Consider the following 21,390-nt stretch of genomic DNA (forward strand, 5'->3'; position numbering starts at 1 on the left):
CGTTTCGGCCACAACACAAGCGGCCTTCATCAGGTGAAGGGATCAGGCTGATCCCTTCACCTGACGATCCCTTCGCCTGATGAAGGCCGCTTGTGTTGTGGCCGAAACGTCGTGATTTTTGCCGTTTTATTTTTTTACCTACGTGTCTCTACAGGTTCCCCGCGTGTCCCGTCGTTTCCGATCGTGTCCCCACCTGGTCGCGCTCTCGCTGCAGCCTTTGCAGGGCACCGCGCAGGGTGGACACCTGCCCCTGGGCGTCCCCGAGCCGGCGCTCCGCCTCGCGGTCCGCCTGAGCCACGTCCGCCTGCAGCCGCGCCAGCTCCGTCTCCAGCTCCCGCAGTCGCGCTCGTGACTCCTCCTCCTCTTGTTCACCCTGGTGGGGGGGGGGGGGGAGGGTGTGGGAGCGAGGTGGGGGGAGCAAGCAGGGGCTGCAGATTCAACTCCCACCCACCCGCAAATTGCCTCCATCGTCCACTTGCTCGCTTACGCGTCCACTCACCCACTCACTCACCCACTCACTCAGTTTTCCACTCAGTCACTCGGTCACTCAAACCACCCGCCCACTCGCTCACCCACTCACTCATCCACTCACTCTCCAATTCAGTCACTTATACAAGGACGATGATGGCTCCTATCCTTGAGTCCTCTCCTTGTTAAACAAAATAAACTTGATACTGGCCTTAACAGACTGTTGGGGTAAGTGATGTTAGCGGGTGGCATGTGCCGCGCTCCCTCCCGGCCGCCTTTGTCTCCCCAGTGCTGATGTTTATAGGCACCGCACTCACTAGGTAGTAATTTTAAGGGCTGAGTCGACCTTGGGGAAACTCGGGACGGGTTTTGATATAATTCGCAACTAACCCATGGCTGGGAATCCAATTCATGAAGCCGGGTTTGTAGCGCAGTGCGCCAATTGCGGCGCCGCCACTCCCCCTATATTTGTCTGCGTGTGTGCGTATGTACAGACGCCGACAGCCAATAACAGTGAGAGCGAACGTATTAACCAGCCCTGTGCCTCCCTTAGGTCGACTCAACCTCAAACGAGTACTCCGTGCGGTGTGCATTAAACATCAGCGCTGGAGAGACAAAGGCGGCTGGGCGCACTGCTGGCCACCCACCCCTTCGTGCGCCGTGCCGGCATCTCGTAGGTGTCGCTGCCCGCAAACAGCACTTGCCCCGACAGCCTGTTGAAGGCTACGCGGGGGAACTTTTCCTTCGTGTGGACATGGGTGGAGTCTCGTACCTGCACGTCGCGCTGCTCCAGCTCGGCTGCCAGCTGCTCGCGCTCCTGCAGTGCCTGGGCGAGGCGGTGCCGCGCCGACGCCAGCTGCTGCTCCCACTCCGCCTAAAGCATATACACACACACACACACAAGCGTATACGTACACGCATACACACGCATGGGTAAACATCCCCCGTATAGCCTTAACAGACTGTAGGGGCAAGTGCTGTTAGCGAGCGGCTATAAAGGCCGGAACGGTACACGAGGGGGTGGGTGGCCAGCGCCACGCCCGACCGCCTTTGTCTCCCCAGTGGCGATGTTTACACACCGCACCAGGTACTCATTTGAGGTTGAATCGACCTAGGGGAGGCCCGGGACCAGTTCAGATATTCGTCACTGGGTGTTGGCCGTGAGCGGGAATCGAACCCGTGTCGCCAGGTTCATAGCGCAGCGCGCTAACCGCTACACTACCGCTCCCCACATATACACACACACACGCATGGGTATACACAGGGGTATACCTACACACACACACATGCGACGCAAGGGTATACACACAAAGGTATACAAAGATTTCCTGTATAGCCTTAACAGATTGTTGGGGCAAGTGCTTTTAGTGAGCACCTATGAAGGCCGGTACGGCACACAAGGGGGTGAGTGGTCAGCACCATGCCCGACCGCTTTCGTCTCCCCAGTGGCGGTGTCTGCACACCACACCAGATATTTATTTGAGGCAGAGTCGACCTAGGGGAGGCTCAGGATCAGTGCATATAAATCATCACTGGTGTTGGCTGTGAGCGGGAATCAAACTTGGGCCGCCGGGTTCGTAGTGCAGCGCGCTAATCTCTTCGCTAGCGCTCCCCACTTACACACGCGGGTAGACACACACACACACACACTGGTATACACACAAAAGACAAACACACGCACAGGTGCGTGTCTGGACCTGCCGCTATGGCCACCATGCCCATTAGGGTCCCTCGTTACTACGCTGCCATAGCGACGCACCAACATCACTGCTATTAATATAGACTATAGCCACCGCAGGGAGTCTGTCTGGGGGGGGGGGGGGTTGGTATGACTGAGGAGAAGGGGGGCACGAGCCTCACCTGCGCTTGCTCTGCCTGGACGCCGGCGTTGTCCGCTTCCTCGCGAGCGGCCGCCAGCTGCTCCCTCATCTGCTGCGACTCCCGCTGGGCGCGCCGCGCCGCCCGCCCAGCGTCGTCGCGCTCGCGCTCCGCCCGTCTCAACGCGCGCCCCACGCCGCGGCGCAGATCCAACAGGCTGCGGCCTAGCGCGTCGGCCCCCCGGCCCTCGGGGCCCGGGATGCTGCGGCACAAGCACGGGGCCAGCGTCACACGGCGCCGCCTCCTCCCTTCTTAACCGCGCGGCTGTCACGAACCCACCCACTGGCGTACACGAGCCACGGCAGGGCTGCGCCAAGCCAGCCCCGGCACCGCTCAAGGATGCTCCGGGTTGTTGTTTTTTTTCCCTCCCCACTGCTGAAACAGAGCCGTGCCGTGGACGTGACGCCCCAACGGACGAGTGGGGCCCTCAAGTAGAGCGAGCGAGCGAGCGACGCGACGCGACGCACGACGGAAGTGTTCGATCCTGCCATGCTTGGGCCTGCTGGGCCCCGAGCAAAGATTCCAGTGATTCTTGAAGTCAGAGTTTCACGCATTCGCTCTGGCTCTGCGATGTAAAGAAAAACCACCGGTGCCACGAAGATCCCGGCCGTGGCTCGGCTCAGACGCAGAGGGGTATGCATGTTGAGCTTCTTTCGCGCCGTACATAGCCAACCCCGCTAATCGGAGGTGACAGAGGCGTGCGTGTTCTCGTGGAGGTCGGGGGTGGGGGCCGGAAAGGACAGTCACTGCACTCCACTGCAATCCGCTAGACGTCTCACCACACCCCTGGTCACAGCACCACACGCGACTCCACGTCACACCACACTCACCACACGCGACTCCACGTCACACCACACTCATCACACGCGACTCCACGTCACGCCACACTCACCACACGCCACATCATACCACACTCAGCACACACAACACCACGTCAAACCACGTGACACCACGTCCCCACTCATGCAGGGCCTCACCTGCACGACGTCCACACGAAGGCTGAACAGAAGTGACAGCTCGTCACTCGGAGGCGCGAGAGAAGAGCAGAGCAACACAGAGCAACACAGAGCAACGCAGAGTAACACAGAGCAACACAGAGTGACGTAGAGCAACACAGAGCAACACAGAGCAACACAGAGTGACACAGAGCAACACAGAGCAACACAGAGTGACGCAGAGTGACGCAGAGTGACGCAGAGTGACACAGAGCAACACACAGCAACACAGAGCGACACAGAGTGACACAGAGCAACGCAGAGCAACAGAGAGCAACACAGAGCAACACAGAGCAACACAGAGTGACACAGAGCAACACAGAGTGACGCAGAGTGACACAGAGCAACACAGAGCAACACAGAGCAACACAGAGTGACACAGAGCAACACAGAGTGACGCAGAGTGACACAGAGCAACACAGAGTGACACAGAGCAACACAGAGTGACACAGAGCAACACAGAGTGACGCAGAGTGACACAGAGCAACACAGAGTGACGCAGAGTGACACAGAGCAACACAGAGCAACAGAGAGCAACACAGAGCAACACAGAGCAACACAGAGCAACACAGAGTGACACAGAGCAACACAGAGGAACACAGAGCAACACAGAGTGACACAGAGTGACGCAGAGTGACGCAGAGCAACAGAGAGCGACACAGAGCAACACAGAGCAACACAGAGCGACACAGAGTGACACAGAGCAACACAGACCAACAGAGAGCAACACAGAGCAACACAGAGCAACACAGAGCGACACAGAGCAACACAGAGCAACACAGAGCGACACAGAGCAACACAGAGCAACACAGAGCGACGCAGAGCAACACAGAGTGACGCAGAGCAACACAGAGCAACACAGAGCGACGCAGAGCAACACAGAGTGACGCAGAGCAACACAGAGTGACACAGATTGACGCAGAGTGACGCAGAGCGAGGCAGAGTGACGCAGAGCAACACAGAGCAACACAGAGCAACACAGAGCAACAGTGACGTAGAGCAACGCAGAGCAACACAGAGCAACACAGAGCAACAGAGAGTGACACAGAGCAATGCACAGCAACAGAGAGCAACGCAGAGTAACACAGAGCAACACAGAGTAACACAGAGCGACACAGAGTGACACAGAGCAACACAGAGCAACACAGAGCAACACAGAGCAACACAGAGTGACACAGAGCAACGCAGAGCAACACAGAGTGACACAGAGTGACACAGAGCAACACAGAGCAACACAGAGCAACACAGAGCAACAGAGAGTGACACAGAGCAATGCACAGCAACAGAGAGCAACACAGAGCAACAGAGCAACACAGAGCAACACAGAGCAACACAGAGCAACACAGAGCAACAGAGAGTGACACAGAGCAATGCACAGCAACACAGACCAACACAGAGCAACACAGAGCGACACAGAGCGACACAGAGTGACACAGAGCAACACAGAGCAACACAGAGCAACACAGAGTGACACAGAGCAACACAGAGCAACACAGAGCAACAGAGAGTGACACAGAGCAACAGAGAGTGACACAGAGCAACGCAGAGCAACACAGAGCAACACAGAGCAACACAGAGCAACAGAGAGTGACACAGAGCAATGCACAGCAACACAGAGCAACACAGAGCAACACAGAGCAACACAGAGCGACACAGAGCAACACAGAGCAACGCAGAGCAACACAGAGTGACACAGAGCAACACAGAGCGACACAGAGCAACACAGAGCGACACAGAGCAACACAGAGCAACACAGAGCAACACAGAGCAACACAGAGCAACACAGAGCAACAGAGAGCAACACAGAGCAACACAGAGCAACAGAGAGCAACAGAGAGCAACACAGAGCAACACAGAGTGACACAGAGCAACGCAGAGCAACACAGAGCAACACAGAGCAACAGCGATAGCAAAAGCTAAACCCAGCATTACCCCTCTCCTACCAATGACAATCACGACACTCACCCTACCCTCACCATCACACTACTAGCCTTAATATTGCCAACACCTGACCTCATCATCACACTCACCCAATCTCACCATCATAACACTAACCCTACCCTCACCATCACACTCACCCTACCATCAAAACCCTAATCATACCGTCACCATCACACTCACCCTTACAATCACACTAACCCTCCATCTAACCATCAGAACACTAGCCCTACCATCACCATCACAACACTAATCCTACTATATTCTTGGTTCTTTCGGTAAAGTCACGTAGAAGGGAACAATAAAATAATAACAATATAAAATTGTTTCCCTTCTACGTGACTTTACCGAAAGAACCAAGAATATTAATCCTGCAGTCATGAAAGCTTTAAATAAAAAACGAATCCTACTCACACCATCACAACACTAATCCTACTCTCATCATCACAACACTAACCCTACCCTCACCATTACAACACTAATCCTACCATCACTATCACAACACTAACCCTACCCTCACTATCACAACACTAACCCTACCCTCACTATCACACCACTACCCCTACTCTCACCATCACAAGACTAACTCTACCCTCCCTATCACACCACTACCCCTACTCTCACCGTCACAAGACTAACTCTACCCTCCCTATCACACCACTACCCTACTCTCACCATCATAACACTAACCCTACCCTCACTATCACAACACTAATCCTACCCTCACTATCACACCACTAACCCTACCCTCACTCTCATACCACTACCCCTACTCTCACCATCACACCACTACTCCTACTCTCACCATCACAACAATAACCCTACTCACACCATCACACCCACCCAACCCTCACCATCAAACTAACCCTTCATCTCACCTCGTCCCCTCCTCCTCCTCCTCCTCCTCATCGTCTTCCTCCTCGTGCTGCCCGTTCCTCCGCCTCTCCTCCTCCTCGCCCCGTTCCTCGTCGTGCCCCTCCTCCTCGCCGTGGGGGCCGCGCGGCCCCTCGACCTCCTCGCGGAGCTGCGTGAGGTGCGCCGCCACCTCTTCGCGCCGCACCGTCTCCCGCGCCATCCTCTCCGCCTGCGCCTCCGCGTCCTGGAGGCGCCTGCTCAGCATCGCCGAGCTCGCCTGGGGGGGTGAAGCGAGGAAGCGAGTGAGGAGGTGAGCGAGGAGACGAGCGAGGAGGTGAGCGAGGAGCTGAGCAAGGAGGTGAGCGACGAGGTGGGTGAAGAAGCGAGTGAGGAGGTGAGCGAGGAGACGAGCGAGGAGGTGAGCGAGAAAGTGAGCGAGGATGCGAGCGAGGAGGTAAGTGAGGTGAGCAAGGAGATGAGCGACGAGGCGGGTGAGGAAGCGAGTGAGGAGGTGAGCGAGGAGGCGAGCAAGGAGGCGAGTGAGGAGGCGAGCGAGGAGGTGAGCGAAGAGGTGAGCGAGGAGGCGAGCGAGGAGGCGAGCGAGGAGGCGAGCGAGGGGTCGAGCGAGGAGGCGAGCGAGGAGGCGAGCGAGGGGGCGAGCGAGGAGGTGAGCGAGAGGGCGAGCGAGGAGGTGAGCGAGAAAGTGAGCGAGGATGCGAGCGAGGACGTAAGTGAGGTGAGCAAGGAGGTGAGCGACGAGGCGGGTGAGGAAGCAAGTGAGGAGGTGAGCGAGGAGGCGAGCAAGGAGGTGAGCGAGGAGGCGAGCGAGGAGGCGAGCGAGGGGCCGAGCGAGGAGGTGAGCGAGGGGGCGAGCGAGAAGGTGAGCGAGGAGGCAAGCGAGGAGGCGAGCGAGGGGGCGAGCGAGGAGGTGAGCGAGGAGGCGAGCGAGGGGGCGAGCGAGGAGGTGAGCGAGGGGGTGAGCGAGGAGGTGAGCGAGGAGGCGAGCGAGGGGGCGAGCGAGGAGGTGAGCGAGGAGGCGAGCGAGGGGGCGAGCGAGGAGGTGAGCGCGGGGGTGAGCGAGGGAGCGAGCGAGCAAGCGAGTGAGGAGGTGAGCGAGGAAGCGCCACCTGCTGCGCACGCAGCTGCTGCAGCAGCCGCTGGTTCTCCTGCTCGTGGGCCCGCGCCTGACCCGCCTGCTCGATGGCGGCCTCCAGCGCCTCCTTCTCCCGCTGCAGCTCCGCGAGCAGCGCCGCCTGCTCCCCCTGCGGGCGCGCGAGAGGAGGGGGCACGGTGCCAGCGGTTCCGTGCCTGTTGAGCTGGAAGCCCCGCCCACTTTTACATAGCCACGCCCACACAGCCACTAGCTCCATCCACAGTGAGCGGCCCCCCTCCCACTTCCGCCTGCTCCTCGCTGCTACCTCTGCCCACTGCTCAGGAAAATGGCGCTCACTGCTCAATTAGCTCCTCCTACTGCTCAGGTAGCTCCGCCCACCGCTCAGGTAGCTCCGCCCCACCGCTCAGGCAACCCCGCCCACCGCTCAGGTACCCCCGCCCATTTCCCACCCATCTCGAGTCGAGCTTGAGGCCAGAATACCTGAACTTCTTTAGCACCGTACCTAGCCAACCGTGCGAAACTAAAAACTATTTAAATGTTTTTATTTTTATTTTACCAGGTAAGATTGCACTGACCTATATAGCTCTTTTTCAGAAGCGACCTGGACACAAATTATAGCTCGATGAAGTGGCGTACCATGTGGACATGTTTTGAAGTAGCCAAAAACACGAAACACGTGATGTTGATTCTGAATGTAGAGGGAAAAACCGAGGGAGCCGGAGAAAAATCCACGCGACCCCGGGGAGAACACGAAAACTCCAAACGTACAACAGGCATCAGGGTCGGGATCAGAACCCACGACCTCCTGCATACCAGGCGAGGTAGTTAACATCTCGCCACCGTGAAACGAGTTGAAACGAGTTGATGAAAATTAGGCAAAATAGCCCCGACTTTCAAAAACTACTACGGCATGGATGGGGTTAAGAGCGTGGGGGAGAGCGGGGGCACCAGAACAGACGTCCTGGAGCCACTCGGAAGGGCCGGGCCAAACGAGAAGGGGGCTCGGTGGCCTCCTCCAGACAACAGCAGGCTTCGTACACTCGCAGCTCACGTCTTGATTGTACTGCTGATCATTGGCACCATCTGTCTTGTGTGAAGGCCAGATGGTGATGGGGGTAAGGGAGGGAGGAAGGGAGGAGGGCACCACGGTGGCTAGGAGATGTTAACTACCTCGCCCGGTATACAGGAGGGCTTGAGTTCAATCCCGACCCTGACGCCTGCTGTATATTTGGAGTTTGCTTGTCTCTCTCCCCTTGGTCGTGCGGATTTTTCTCCAGGTCCTCCGGTTTTTTCCCTTCCACGTTGAGAATCCACATCATGCGTTCAGAACATCTGGCTGCAATAAATTTCCGCACGATGGTGACAAGCCACTTGGTTGAGCTATGGTTTGTGAGAGCCGGGTCGCCTCTGAAAAATAGCTACATAGTGCAGAAGGGGGTCCCCTTACGTGGTAAAATACAAAATAGTTGAATAGTTTCGTTTTACCTTGCTGCGCTGGTGCTGGGCCCGCAGCTGGTCCTGGAGCTGCTGCTGCTCGGCCTCCATCTCGTCGAGCTGGGCCTGCAGCTGGGCATCGCGCTCGCCCTGCTCCCCCTGCAGCGACGCGTTGGCGTCCTGCTGCTCCTGCAGCAGCCGCTCCAGCTCCAGCACCTCCTGTTTGCGCACGTCCGGGGCAGTATAGCAAGTGGGTTAAGACTCCTGTCTGCAAGGGGAGCGTCGTCGTCATCGTCGTCCCCCACGTTGTTGTTTTATTTTTTCTTTCCCCGGGCGCTCCGCCGTTTCCTCCCGCGTCGTGTGAGCGCTCGTGAAATAGGAGTTTGACAAACATGCCAATGTAGGGGGTGCCGCGGTGGCGAGATGTTAATTACCTTTCCTGGTATGCAGGAGGTCGTGGGTTCGACCCCAACCGTGAAGCATTGCATATTTAGAGTTTTCATGTTCTCCCTGTGGTTGTGTGGATTTGGCTGCTATACATTTCCACATGATAAGCCACTTCATTGGGCTATCATTTGCGGCCAGGGTGCTTCTGATAAAGAGCTTCATAGCTCAGTGGGCATTACCTAGTAAAATAAAAAAAAATTTAGTTTAGGACCACAGAGATTGCGTGATCGTTGGTAGTCGCGCTGGTTCTGACTCCCTTCCCCTCGAGGTTTTCGCAAGGCACGCGGTGTCACAAATTCTACAGCGTGGCGAAATGCAGCAGCGTGCGTGAATGATGACGCTGCTATGTACAAAATAAACATCACCATGATAACCATCATCTCCATCATCATCATGCAATGGTGTGGTAAATCGGTGCGGTGGTGTGGTGCGACGGTGAAGTGGATTGGTGTGGTGATCCGGTGATGCGGTGGATCGGTACGGTGGATCGGCGCGGTGGAGTGGCGTGGTGGAGCAGTGTGATGCAGCAGTGCGGTGGAACGGTGCGGTGGTGCGGTGTAGCGGTGTGGTGCAGCAGTGAGGTGGAGTGGCGGGGTGGAGCGAGGATGCGATGAATCGGTGCAGTGGAGCGGTGCGGCAAAGCGGTGCAGTACATCTGCGCGGTGGATCGTGGAGGTGAAGCGGCGCGGTACGGCAGTGCGGTGGTGCGGCACAGCTGCGGTTGCGACGCGCACCTTACGCATGGCGTCCGCATCTTCGGCCACCACCTCCAGCTCCTGCTTGTCCTGGTGCAGCCGAGCCAGACGGCGCTGCAGCTCCTCGTTCTCCTGCTGCAGCCGCCCGCATGCCTCGCCGGCCTGGCGCGCCCGGTCCTGCACGCCCGACAGGTACTGCTGCAGCCCCGCGATGATGCCCTCCAGGTCACGCTTTAGCGCGTCGTTCGCGGCAATCTGGCCTGGTAGGGGGGGAGGCACGGAGAGTGGGGGCATCACTCACAACGTCGCGATCGTCATCGGCGTCATCGTCAACTTCGTCATCACCACCACCACCACTAACATTACCACCACTATCATTGCCGCCATTAACAACAACCGCCATTCGCCACTAAGTGGTGGTGACGTCACCACTGCTAGGCAAGGCTCACTGGCAGGAGGTCACGGGACAGACCCACCACCACCAATACCATTCTCCCCCCACCAACATCACCCCACCACTGACACTACCAATGGCACCAACATCATCGTTATAATCACCACGACCTCCATCATCACCACCACCACGGCCGCCACCAATGACATCATCACCACCACTGCCACTATAGTTATCACGACCATCATCACCACCACCATCACCATGAGCATCACTATCACGATCATTGCCACCATCACTACCATCTCCGCCATCATTGCTGCCACCACCACCCCCACTACCACCATCACCACCACTGCCAGCACCGCCCCCTGCCGCGCACCCTCCGTGAGCTGCTGCTCCAGGTCCCGGATGTCCTCCGTCTCCTTTGCGATGCGCGTCAGCATCTGATCGAGGCGCTCCTCCAGCTCGCGCTGCTGTCGCGCCATCTCCTCCAGCGCTAGCTCAGCGGCGGCGCTCAGCTCCCGCGCCTGCACCCAGGCGGTACACACGCAAAGAACCCCCGTATAGCCGTAAGACTGTTGGGGCAAGCGCTGTTAGCGAGCACCTGTGAAAGGCCGGCACGGGTGGCCAACACCACGCACGACCGCCTTTGTCTCCCCAGCGGCAATGATTTTACACACCGCACCAGGTAATTATTTGAGGCCGAGTCAACCTAGGGCAGGCCCAGGACCTCGTTCAGATAATAGCCACCGGTGTTGGTCGTGAGTGGGAATCGAACTCGGGTCGTGAGTGGGAATCGAACTCGGGTCGTGAGTGGGAATCGAACTCGGGACGCTCCCTCCAACGCGCGCACACACGACGCGGCTCAAGGCACCGTGGCGTCATCAGCCAGGGAACCGCAGGGTCCCTGCATCTCTCATCGGAGCGGCCGCTACCACAGCGCCACTCCGCTTGGCACAGCGGTCTCCTGAAAGGGGGCCTCAAGGCTGAAAACATTCACTCACTCGCTCATTCACACGCGCAAACTCCACTCACTCGCACTGTCACTCACCCGCTCACACATTCACCAGGCATCGTCTCGTGGACGACGTGGCGCATGGTTATGAACGGCTTCGTAGTTCAGATAGTTTTTTTTTTTATCACGAGTACTGTATCAATATTGTTGTTGTTATGAAACCAGCACGTCGCCAGGAGGGAATCCCCATGCCGAGCGGCGGTTGCTTCCTGCGTGCGCTCACAGCCGCCGTAGTGGTGGAGACTCCCGATGGTGGAGACGCAGGCATCGCCACAGACGTCATAGTTACACGGACAGATAAAAGCATGCGCTGACGGACGGATACACGGGTGGGCGGACACATAGACGGACGCAATACACAGAAGAACGGACGGCCGCGTGGCCAGGGTTTGAATAGAGAGCTGTCTCTGTTGCAGCGCCGCTAATTGGGCCGTGGGAGGCGGGGTGCGGATGGCATAACGTGGCCTCTCTCGGGTGAGTGTGAGGGGGGTCAGCGGTGTGAGCACCGGCACACAGCGCGATTGCTCACTCACTCACCCACCCACTCCCAACTCACTCGCTACTCACTCAGCCACTGCCCCAGTCACTCGCAGGCTCACTCGCTCACAAAATAACTCGCTCACCCATTCGTAAGCTCGCTAGCCGGCTCACTCGCTCGCTCGCTCACTCACTCACCCGCCGGCTCGCGTGTGGTTAACATTTATCTTTGTCGCCTACTGAGATGTGACACACACACATGTGTGCCACACACACACACACAGATGCCAAACCAATGCACGCACGCACACACAGGTAACATACACGTGGATGCTTCACACACAGATGACATAGGCGTGCCCCACACACAGATGTCAAACACAGGTTCCACCCCCCCCCCATCACACAAGTCGTTCGCGCACACAAAGACACACGCGTACCATACAAATCACGTTCCATACGCACAGGTGAGACGCACAGGTGACACACACAGGTGACACGCACAGGTTACACGCACAGGTGACACGCAACGGTGACACACACACGTGACACGCACACACACGTGCCACACACGTGTGCACTGGATAAAGCTGCTCTCCCCCGGGGCAAAACAGCAGGCGGGGCCCCCCGTTGGAGCGCGTGGAGTGGAAACGGCCCCAAGGGGGGTCTCGGCCACTGGAAGCGGTACCGTTATGGGTGAGGGTGTGGGGACGCGTGAGACCGCGCGTGTGTGCGACCGTACCGTGTGTGCGTGCGTACCCTAGTCCTGTGGGTGGCATGCTCGCCCCCACTCTGCTGCTGCTGCTCCCTGCTCCACTCGCTGCTGCTGCTGCTGCTCCTCCTGACACTGACGCCACGCTCGCCACTGCCTCACCCCAAGCCCGCTCATCTCCCCCTCCCCACGCCCACTGCCTCCCTCTTCTCCGCGCCCTCTCCGCTCAAATCTGCTCGCGCCCCACCCGTTAGAGGCGCCTTCCTGTCAGCTGACAGGAAGATCCACGGCCCTCCGCCTGGCTAGTAGAGCTCGCAAGCGGACAGGGAGACTTCCTCATCCCTGTCACTCACATCCCCCAGCCACTCTCACACCACACTCACCACACTACACATACACCACACTCGACACTAAACACGCACCACAATACATGTACCCCACACTACCCATACACCACGTGCTAAACACGCACCACACTACTAGACACGACACAGTACTACACACCACACTACACCCTAAACACGCACCACACTACACACCACACTGTACTACACACCACACTACACACTAAACACGCACCACTACACTACACATACACCACACTAAACACGCACCACACTGTACTACGCACTACACTACACATACACCACACTACACACTAAACACGCACCACACTACACATACACCACACTACACACCACACTGTACTAAACACCACACTACACACTAAACACGAACCACACTACACACCACACTGTACTACACACCACACTACACACTAAACACGCACCACACTACACTACACCACACTACACATACACCACAATAAACACACACCACACTGTACTACACACCACACTACACACTAAACACACACTACACTACACCACACTACTCTACACATACACCACAATAAACACACACCACACTGTACTACACACCACACTACACACTAAACACACACCGCACTACACATACACCACACTACACACTAAACACGCACCACACTACACATACACCACAATAAACACACACCACACTGTACTACACACCACACTACACACTAAACACACACCGCACTACACATACACCGCACTACACACCACACTGTACTACACACCACACTAAACACGCACCACTACACTATACATACACCACACTAAACACACACCACACTACACATACACCACACTAAACACACACCACACTACACATACACCACACTAAACACACACCACACTACACATACACCACACTAAACACACACCACACTACACACCACACTTTACTATACACCACACTACATACTAAACACGCACCACTACACGACATACACCACACTAAACACACACCACACTGTACTACACACCACACTACACACGCACCACACTACACATACACCACAATAAACACACCAGACTGTACTACACACCACACTACACACTAACACACCGCACTACACATACACCACACTAAACACACACCACACTACACACTAAACACGCACCACTACACTACACACACACCACACTACACATACACCACACTAAACACACACCACACTACACGATACATACACCACACTAAACACACACCACACTGTACTACACACTACACATACACCACACTAAACACACACCACACTACACACTAAACACGCACCACTACACTACACATACACCACACTACACATACACCACACTAAACACACACCACACTACACTATACATACACCACACTAAACACGCACCACTACACTACACATACACCACACTACACTACACATACACCACACTAAACACACACCGCACTACACATACACCACACTAAACACACACCACACTACATACTAAACACGCACCACTACACTACACATACACCACACTACACATACACCACACTAAACACACACCACACTACACTACACATACACCACACTAAACACACACCACACTACACACTAAACACACACCACACTACACACTAAACACGCACCACTACACTACACATACACCACACTAAACACACACCACACTACACTAAACACACACCACACTGTACTACACACCACACTACACATACACCACACTAAACACGCACCACTACACTACACATACACCACACTAAACACACACCACACTACACACTACACATACACCACACTACACATACACCACACTAAACACACACCACACTACACACTACACATACACCACACTACACATACACCACACTAAACACACACCGCACTACACATACACCACACTACACTACACATACACCACACTACACATACACCACACTACACTACACACACACCACACTAAACACACACCACACTACACTACACACACACCACACTAAACACACTACGCACCACTACACATACACCACACTAAACACACACCACACTAAACACACTACACACACCACACTACACATAGGCCTGTGTGTCTCGATAGACAACTCTTTTGCGCCTGCCTCTTTCTCCCTCTCCCATAGACACCGACTCAGAGAGAGAGAGAGAGATTACTGACCGGCTCTTTCTCACTTCCATACGGAGACCCTTTGACTCACATAAACACCCACAGGCTAACACAGAGCCCTATGACTGCGCCTTGTTCCTGTGCAGCGTCACATTAGACGCGGTCACATGCAGAAGCCGCTGCACAGATCCTCGTTGTATTGCAATCGTCTGATGCGAACGAAGCGATTCATTACCGCAGTTGAGCCATGTTCAGTCACCGCCACTGAGATACTCGTTGAGCCCAACGAGTATCTCAGTGAGTGTCAACTCAGAATAACAACAACAACAACAACGGTGACCCGAGAAGAACTCACAACACACTGGGCCGTACGCACATGCACGCCGCGTGTGCTACTAGCGTACGAGTGCCCGTTAGCGCCGCGAGTCTCTACATGTGTGCCATGTGTGTGCCACTCACGTGCACGCACCCGTCCTCCGAGCACGTCTTTGCGTGTGCATGCCACAAGCGTGGTACTCTCATGCCCGCGCCCATCCTCCCCACACGTCTCTGCGTGTGCGTGTGCCATGTGCGTGCCGCCCACGTGCCCGTGCCCATCCTCCCCACACGTCTCTGCGTATGCATGTGCCCTGTGCGTGCCCTGTGCGTGCCATGTGCGTGCCCTGTGCGTGCCATGTGCGTGCCACTCATGTGCCAATCCTCCCCCTGCGTTTCTGCGTGTGCGTGCCACGTGCGTGCCACTCACGTGCCCACGCCTTTGTCCTCCACGCACGTCCTTGTATGTGCGTGCCACGTGCGTGCCACTCACGTGCCCACGCCCGTCCTCCCCGCGCTCCTCCGCGACCTCCCTCCGCAGCTGCGCCGCCTGCGCTCCCCGCCGCCCCAGCTCCGTGCGCTGCGCCTCCAGGCGTCGCTCCAGCTCCTCGGCCTCCACGCGCAGTCGCCCCAGCAGCTCCAGCTTGCGCGCGAGCGCACGGCGCAGGGCCTCGCGGCGCTGTTCCAGCATCTTCGCCACCGCCGCAGCGCACCGCACGTGCGTGTACGACAGTGAGCGCGTGTACGACAGTGAGCGCGTGTACGACAGTGAGCGCGTGTACGACAGTGAGCGTGTGTATACCCATGCGTGTGTGTGTGTATATGTGGGGAGCGGTAGTGTAGCGGTTAGCGCGCTGCGCTATGAACCTGGCGACCCGGGTTCGATTCCAGCTCACGGTCAACACCAGTGACGATTATCTGAACCGGTCCCGGGCCTCCCCTAGGTCGACTCAGCCTCAAATGAGTACCTGGTGCGGTGTGTAAATATCGCCACTAGGGAGACAAAGGCGGTCGGGCGTGGTGCTGGCCACCCACCCCCTTGTGTACCGTTCCGGCCTTCATAGGTGCTCGCTAACAGCACTTGCCCCTACAGTCTGTTAAGGCTATACGGGGGATCTTTGTCTTTGTGTGTACGCAACCGGCGAGTGCTACACGATGGACCGTCGGCGTTCCAAATATTCTGTCTCTCTGTCCCTGCTTCTCCCTGTGCCCAATCCCGTTTCCGGTGCTTCACCTCCCTCCTTGCACCTCTCCACTGGAATCAACTCCCCCTCTACATTGAGCACTGTCGATAGACTCAACACTGCCCACAGACTCAGCACTGCAACCATAGATTCAGCACTGCAACCATAGATTCAGCACTGCAACCCATACGTGAAGGAGTCCGCCCTCCTTAACCCCCTTCCATTCCTCTCTTAAAGCCTCGCCTCTTCTCTATTGCCCAATGCTCAGAGACTCATAGCGATACATAGAGACACAGGGTTAGAGGCAGAGTCTGGGTTAGAGATAGAGTCTGGGTTAGAGATAGAGTCTGGGTTAGGGGTAGGGTCTGGGCTGTGCCTCTCACCTTGCCCTGGGCGGCCGCGTCCTCCAGGCGCTGCAGCTCCTGCGCAGCAGCCAAGTTCCTCCGCTCCGCAGCCTCCACCTCCTGCAGCAGCTCGGCCAGACGGCGCTCAGCTGCGCACGGCACAAAGACAAAGGTCTCCCGTGTAGCCTTATCAGAATGCAGGGACAAGTGCTGTTAGTAGCGAGTAGCACCTATGAAGGCCGGCGTGGCACACAAGGGGGTGGATGGTCAGCACCACGCCCGGCGCCTTTGTTTCCCCAGCTCCTGCCCCCCCCCCTCCCCTGGGCCCCCCGCCCCCCCCGCCGCACCGCGCTCTCTCTCTCTCTCTCCCCCGTGCCCACCGCCATACCTTCGGCCAGCGCGAGCTGCTTGAGCGCGAGCTGCTCATCGACGGCGTCCGCGATGTCCCCGGCGCCGGCGCCCGGCGCCGGGGACACGGCGGCGCCGTCGCTCTGCACGGAGCCGAGTGCCGCGTGGCGCGCAGGGGACAGCCGCACGCGGCTCTCGCCCGCGAACTCGTTCCGCTTGTAGCGCGCCTTGCCTATGTACGGGCTCTCGCCGGGCGCCAGCTGCCGCGGCTCGTCGTCGTCGTCGTCGTCGTCGTCCCCGCCGGCCTGCGGGCAAGAGCGCACGCGGATACGCGGACGCACGCACACGCCATCACGCACGCACACGCACGCACGACCGGTCACACGCGCACGCACGTGGACATGCACGTGAGCATGCGGATTAACGTGTGCACGCATGCACACGTGCACGCACAAGTTTTGCGCACTAGCATACGTGCGTGCACACGTGCACATGAGTGGGGACGACGTGGGGTGGCATGTGTCCAAGGCTGTGTGAGTGAGTGTGAGCAGAGTGAGAGTGAGTGATTGAGAGTGAGCGAGAGTGAGCCTGAGTGAATGTGAGTGAGTGAGTGAGAGTAAGCGAGTGAGAGTGACCGAGTGAGTGAGTGAGAGTGTGCGTGGGGGTCTTACGTGGGGCGGCGCGTGTCCCAGGGAGTCGAACTTGGCATCTATCTTGTAGAAGGCCAGCTCCTGCTCCAGCTCGTACTGCTTCTGGCACGCACGCGTCAGCTCCAACATCTTCTGCTTCAGCTGCAGCCGCACGCGGGTCACGGGTCACAGGTCACGGGTTAGACATGCACGGGTCACAGGTCGTGGGGTCACATCCGGGCGCGGGTAACGGGCAAGGGATAATGGGAAGGGGTCACGAGTCACATGTTAGAGGCTCAGCGGTCAGATGTTAGCCGTTAAGAGCCAGGAATGTGGGTTCAGGAGTTGGCAAGAGAGGGTTATGGGTTAGGGGTTAATGGGAAGGGGTAAGGAGTTCGGAGTGAGGGGTCGAGGTGAGGGGTTTCGAAGAGTTCGGGGTTACGGGGTTAATGGAAAGCTGAAATTAGTTAGGAGTGGAGGGTTACGGTGTTTGGGGTTGGGGGTTGAAGGCTAGGGGTTTATGGGTTTGAGGTCAGCGGTTCTGGGTTAAATGTCACATTGTCAGGCTAAGTCTATGGTTGAGGCCAGGGCATCTGCAGGAGTCGACCGGAAAGGAGAGGGAATGGGCACTGAATGAAGGAAGTAAGAACAGAACGACCCAAACGCCAACGAAGGAATCACAACTACAGCCAAATGATGCAGAGCACCCCGTGCGGTGTGACGCTCACCTGCTCCCTGTCAGGGTTAGGGTTACAGGTAGGGTAGGGTTAAGGTAGGTGAGGGTTGGGTTACAGGTTAGTGTAGGTTAGTGTAGGTTTGGGTAGATCAGGGTTAGAGGCAGGGTTAGGGATATAGGTAGGATTAGGTGACAATTAGGGTTAGGCCAAAGTTAAAGTTAGGATTAGGTTACGATAATGGTTAAGGTGAGGTCAGGGTGAGGTGTTAGCGTGATATGAGGGTGAGGCTAGGGGTGAGGACGAGGTTACGGTATGTTAATATTAGGCTAAGATAAGGATTTTCAATTAGATTAGGGTTAGGGTAAGGTTAGCATGAGGTTAGATGAAGGATGGGGTAAAGTTACGATGAGGTCAGGGTGAGATTAGGATCAAGACTTTGATGGTGAGATTAGGATCAAGACTTTGATGGTGAGGTCAGGGTAGGGTCAGCGTGAGCATAAGGTTGAAGCTGAGGTTAGAAGGTTGGCTCGGCTTAGGGTTTGGGTGAGGCGAGGAGTTCGGGTGAGGTTAGGGGTTTACGGTGATGTTAATATTAGGCTGAGGTTAGGAGGATGTTGGGATGAGATGAGGGTTAGGGTAAGGTAAGAATGCTGTGAGGATGAGGTTACGGTGAAGTTACGATGAGGTCAGGGTGAGGTTAGGCTGAGGTTCGAGGGTTCGCTATGCCTGGGGTTCGAGAGCGAATAGTGAGGGGTTAGGGTGTGTGAGCCCTGACACCGGCACCCCCCGCGCTGGCTGTGAGCACCACCCCCCCCCCCCCCCCCCCGCCTGACTGCGGCAGGGAGGATTGTGCTCAGCGGTGGGGCTGGCGCCGCGTCCACGCACCTGGACCGGTGCCGCTGGCACTGGCGCCGGGAGCAGAGGACCCAGAGCAGACGCGCGACCGCATGGGAAGCGCAGAGGAGAGACGCGGAGAGAGAGAGAGAGAGAGCGGAGAGAGACTTGCGAATCAAGAGCCGAGCACGGCGAGATAGAGACCCATGAAGCAAAGCAAAGACAAAGATCCCCCGTGTAGGCTTTAACAGGCTGCTGGGGCAAGTGCTGTTAGCGAGCAGCGCCTACGAAAGGCCAGCAACACCACGTCCGGCCGCCTTTGACTCCCCAGTGGAGATGTTTACACACCGCACCAGGTACTCATTTGAGTCTGAGTCAATCTAGGGGAGGCCCCCGACAGGTTCAGATAATCGTCACTGGCGTTGGCCGTGAGCGAGAATTGAACTTGGGTCACCGGGTTCATAGCGCAGCACGCTAACTGATACACTACCGCTCCCCACAACACATTGACACACACACTTACATTTACAAAGATCCCCCATATAGCCTTGATAGACTGTTGGGGCAAGTGCTGTTAGCGAGTGGCACCTATGAAGGCCGCATACAAATACAAAGGTCCCCTATATAGCATTAACAGACAGTTGAGGCAAGTGCTGTGAGCGAATAGCACCTATGAAGGCCCCCCCCGCACACACGCGCGCACACACACACAGCACGCGCCCGCTGGCGTGTGCGTGGCGCCGCACCAGCTGGTTCTTGGTGTGCAGCTCGCGCTGCAGCTCCTGCACGGAGCCGTCGCGCTCGCTCTTCTCCTGCTGCATCGCGAGCAGCTGCTGCTCACGCTGCAGCAGCGCCGCGGACGACTCCTCCTGATGACGCGACGCCGACTCCAGCTGGGCCTGCCGCTCGGCCAGCGCCGCCTCCAGCCGCTCCACCTCCTCTACTCGCACGCGTGCACACACAGCAACAACAACAACAATCGCCATTCGCCACTACGGCACTTGTGCCAGGCTGTGCGCGCGCTTTAAGGCCACGTGAAGTGTCGAACGCCCGCTGGCAGGAGGTTACGGGATAGACCCAGGTGCCATGGGTTGACAACAACAACAACCGCCAAGTGGCGGTGACGTCACCACGACGCTTGCGCCAGGCCATGTGCACCTTGAGGCCACATGCACAGACACGCGTACACACACACACACACGAATGCACTTGTACACATGCACACACACACGAATGCACGTGTACACATGCTCACGCACACGTACGCATACACAAACACAAAGACAGAGACCCCCCCCGTATAGCCTAAACAGGCTTTTGGGGCAAGTTCTGTTAGCGAGCGCCTATGCAGGCCGGCACGGCACACGAGGGTGTGGGTGGCCAGCAACGCACCACGGTGTGATGTGATCTCCCTCGCCTGGTATGCAGCAGGTCGGGGGTTTGCGATCGTGACACCTGACGCCTGTATATTTGGGGTTTGCATGTCTCTCTCCCTCTGGTCGTGTGGATTTTTTCTCCGGGTCCTCTGATTTTTTCCCTCCACATTTAGAAACGCGCGTTTATACATAAGCCACGTCGCTGATGTATCATTTGTGGCCAGATCACTTATTAAAAATAAGTTAATAGCTCAGTGGGCCTCCTTACCTGGTAAGATAAAAATTCGTGATATATTATTTTTGGTTTTATTTTTCTACCTACGTCACTTTACCGAAAGAACCAAGAGTAAAGATAACAATTGTTTAGTTTTATTTGTATATATATATATTTTTTAAAAAGTGATTTTGCTTACCTTTCCTATACTTTGCACTTCTATCGTGTTTTTGTATTGTGTTTGTTGTTGTAACGTTCTGACCTGCTGCGACCGGACATCTGTGAAAAAGAGCTTTATAGCTCATTGGATTCCTCCTCCAGTATAAATAAATATTCTGATTCTGATAATGATGACGGTAGTGGTCGTGATGATAATTATGATGGTGGTGGTGGTGATTAATGATGGTATTGATGATGATGATGGCTGCGGTCGTTTTGGTGGTGGTGGTGGTGGACTGTGGGCGGCGGGTTGTGGTTTTGGCGTCGTTGGGCAGTGGCGGCGGGTGTGGTGTTGGCGGCGGTGGGCTGTGGCCGATCGTTTTCGCGGTGGTGGGCTCT

General features: G+C 56.6%; 1 protein-coding gene across 8 annotated transcripts in view; it reads right to left on the reverse strand.

Moving 5' to 3' along the window:
* CNTRL (centriolin) overlaps positions 1-21,390 on the reverse strand; it is a 58,982-nt gene that overhangs the window by 22,511 nt on the left and 15,081 nt on the right. For all 8 annotated transcript variants that reach the window (XR_012929982.1, XM_076053179.1, XM_076053184.1 and 5 more), the window contains 13 exons: positions 19,989-20,182; positions 17,774-17,893; positions 17,143-17,407; positions 16,794-16,903; positions 15,720-15,917; positions 10,601-10,748; positions 9,864-10,084; positions 8,734-8,901; positions 7,262-7,396; positions 6,158-6,411; positions 2,329-2,548; positions 1,241-1,342; positions 194-373 (listed from right to left, as the gene is read on the reverse strand). Coding sequence is in view for 7 of the 8 variants with exons in the window: in XM_076053179.1 (XP_075909294.1) it covers positions 194-373; positions 1,241-1,342; positions 2,329-2,548; positions 6,158-6,411; positions 7,262-7,396; positions 8,734-8,901; positions 9,864-10,084; positions 10,601-10,748; positions 15,720-15,917; positions 16,794-16,903; positions 17,143-17,407; positions 17,774-17,893; positions 19,989-20,182 (2,315 nt within the window). In the remaining variant the exon portion in view is untranslated. The remainder of the gene's footprint in view (positions 1-193; positions 374-1,240; positions 1,343-2,328; positions 2,549-6,157; positions 6,412-7,261; positions 7,397-8,733; positions 8,902-9,863; positions 10,085-10,600; positions 10,749-15,719; positions 15,918-16,793; positions 16,904-17,142; positions 17,408-17,773; positions 17,894-19,988; positions 20,183-21,390) is intronic.

Source organism: Petromyzon marinus, chromosome 59, assembly GCF_048934315.1.
Source record: "Petromyzon marinus isolate PM22_M1 ecotype Great Lakes invasive population chromosome 59, UKy_Petmar_22M1.pri1.0, whole genome shotgun sequence".
Taxonomy (NCBI): Eukaryota; Metazoa; Chordata; class Hyperoartia; order Petromyzontiformes; family Petromyzontidae; genus Petromyzon; species Petromyzon marinus.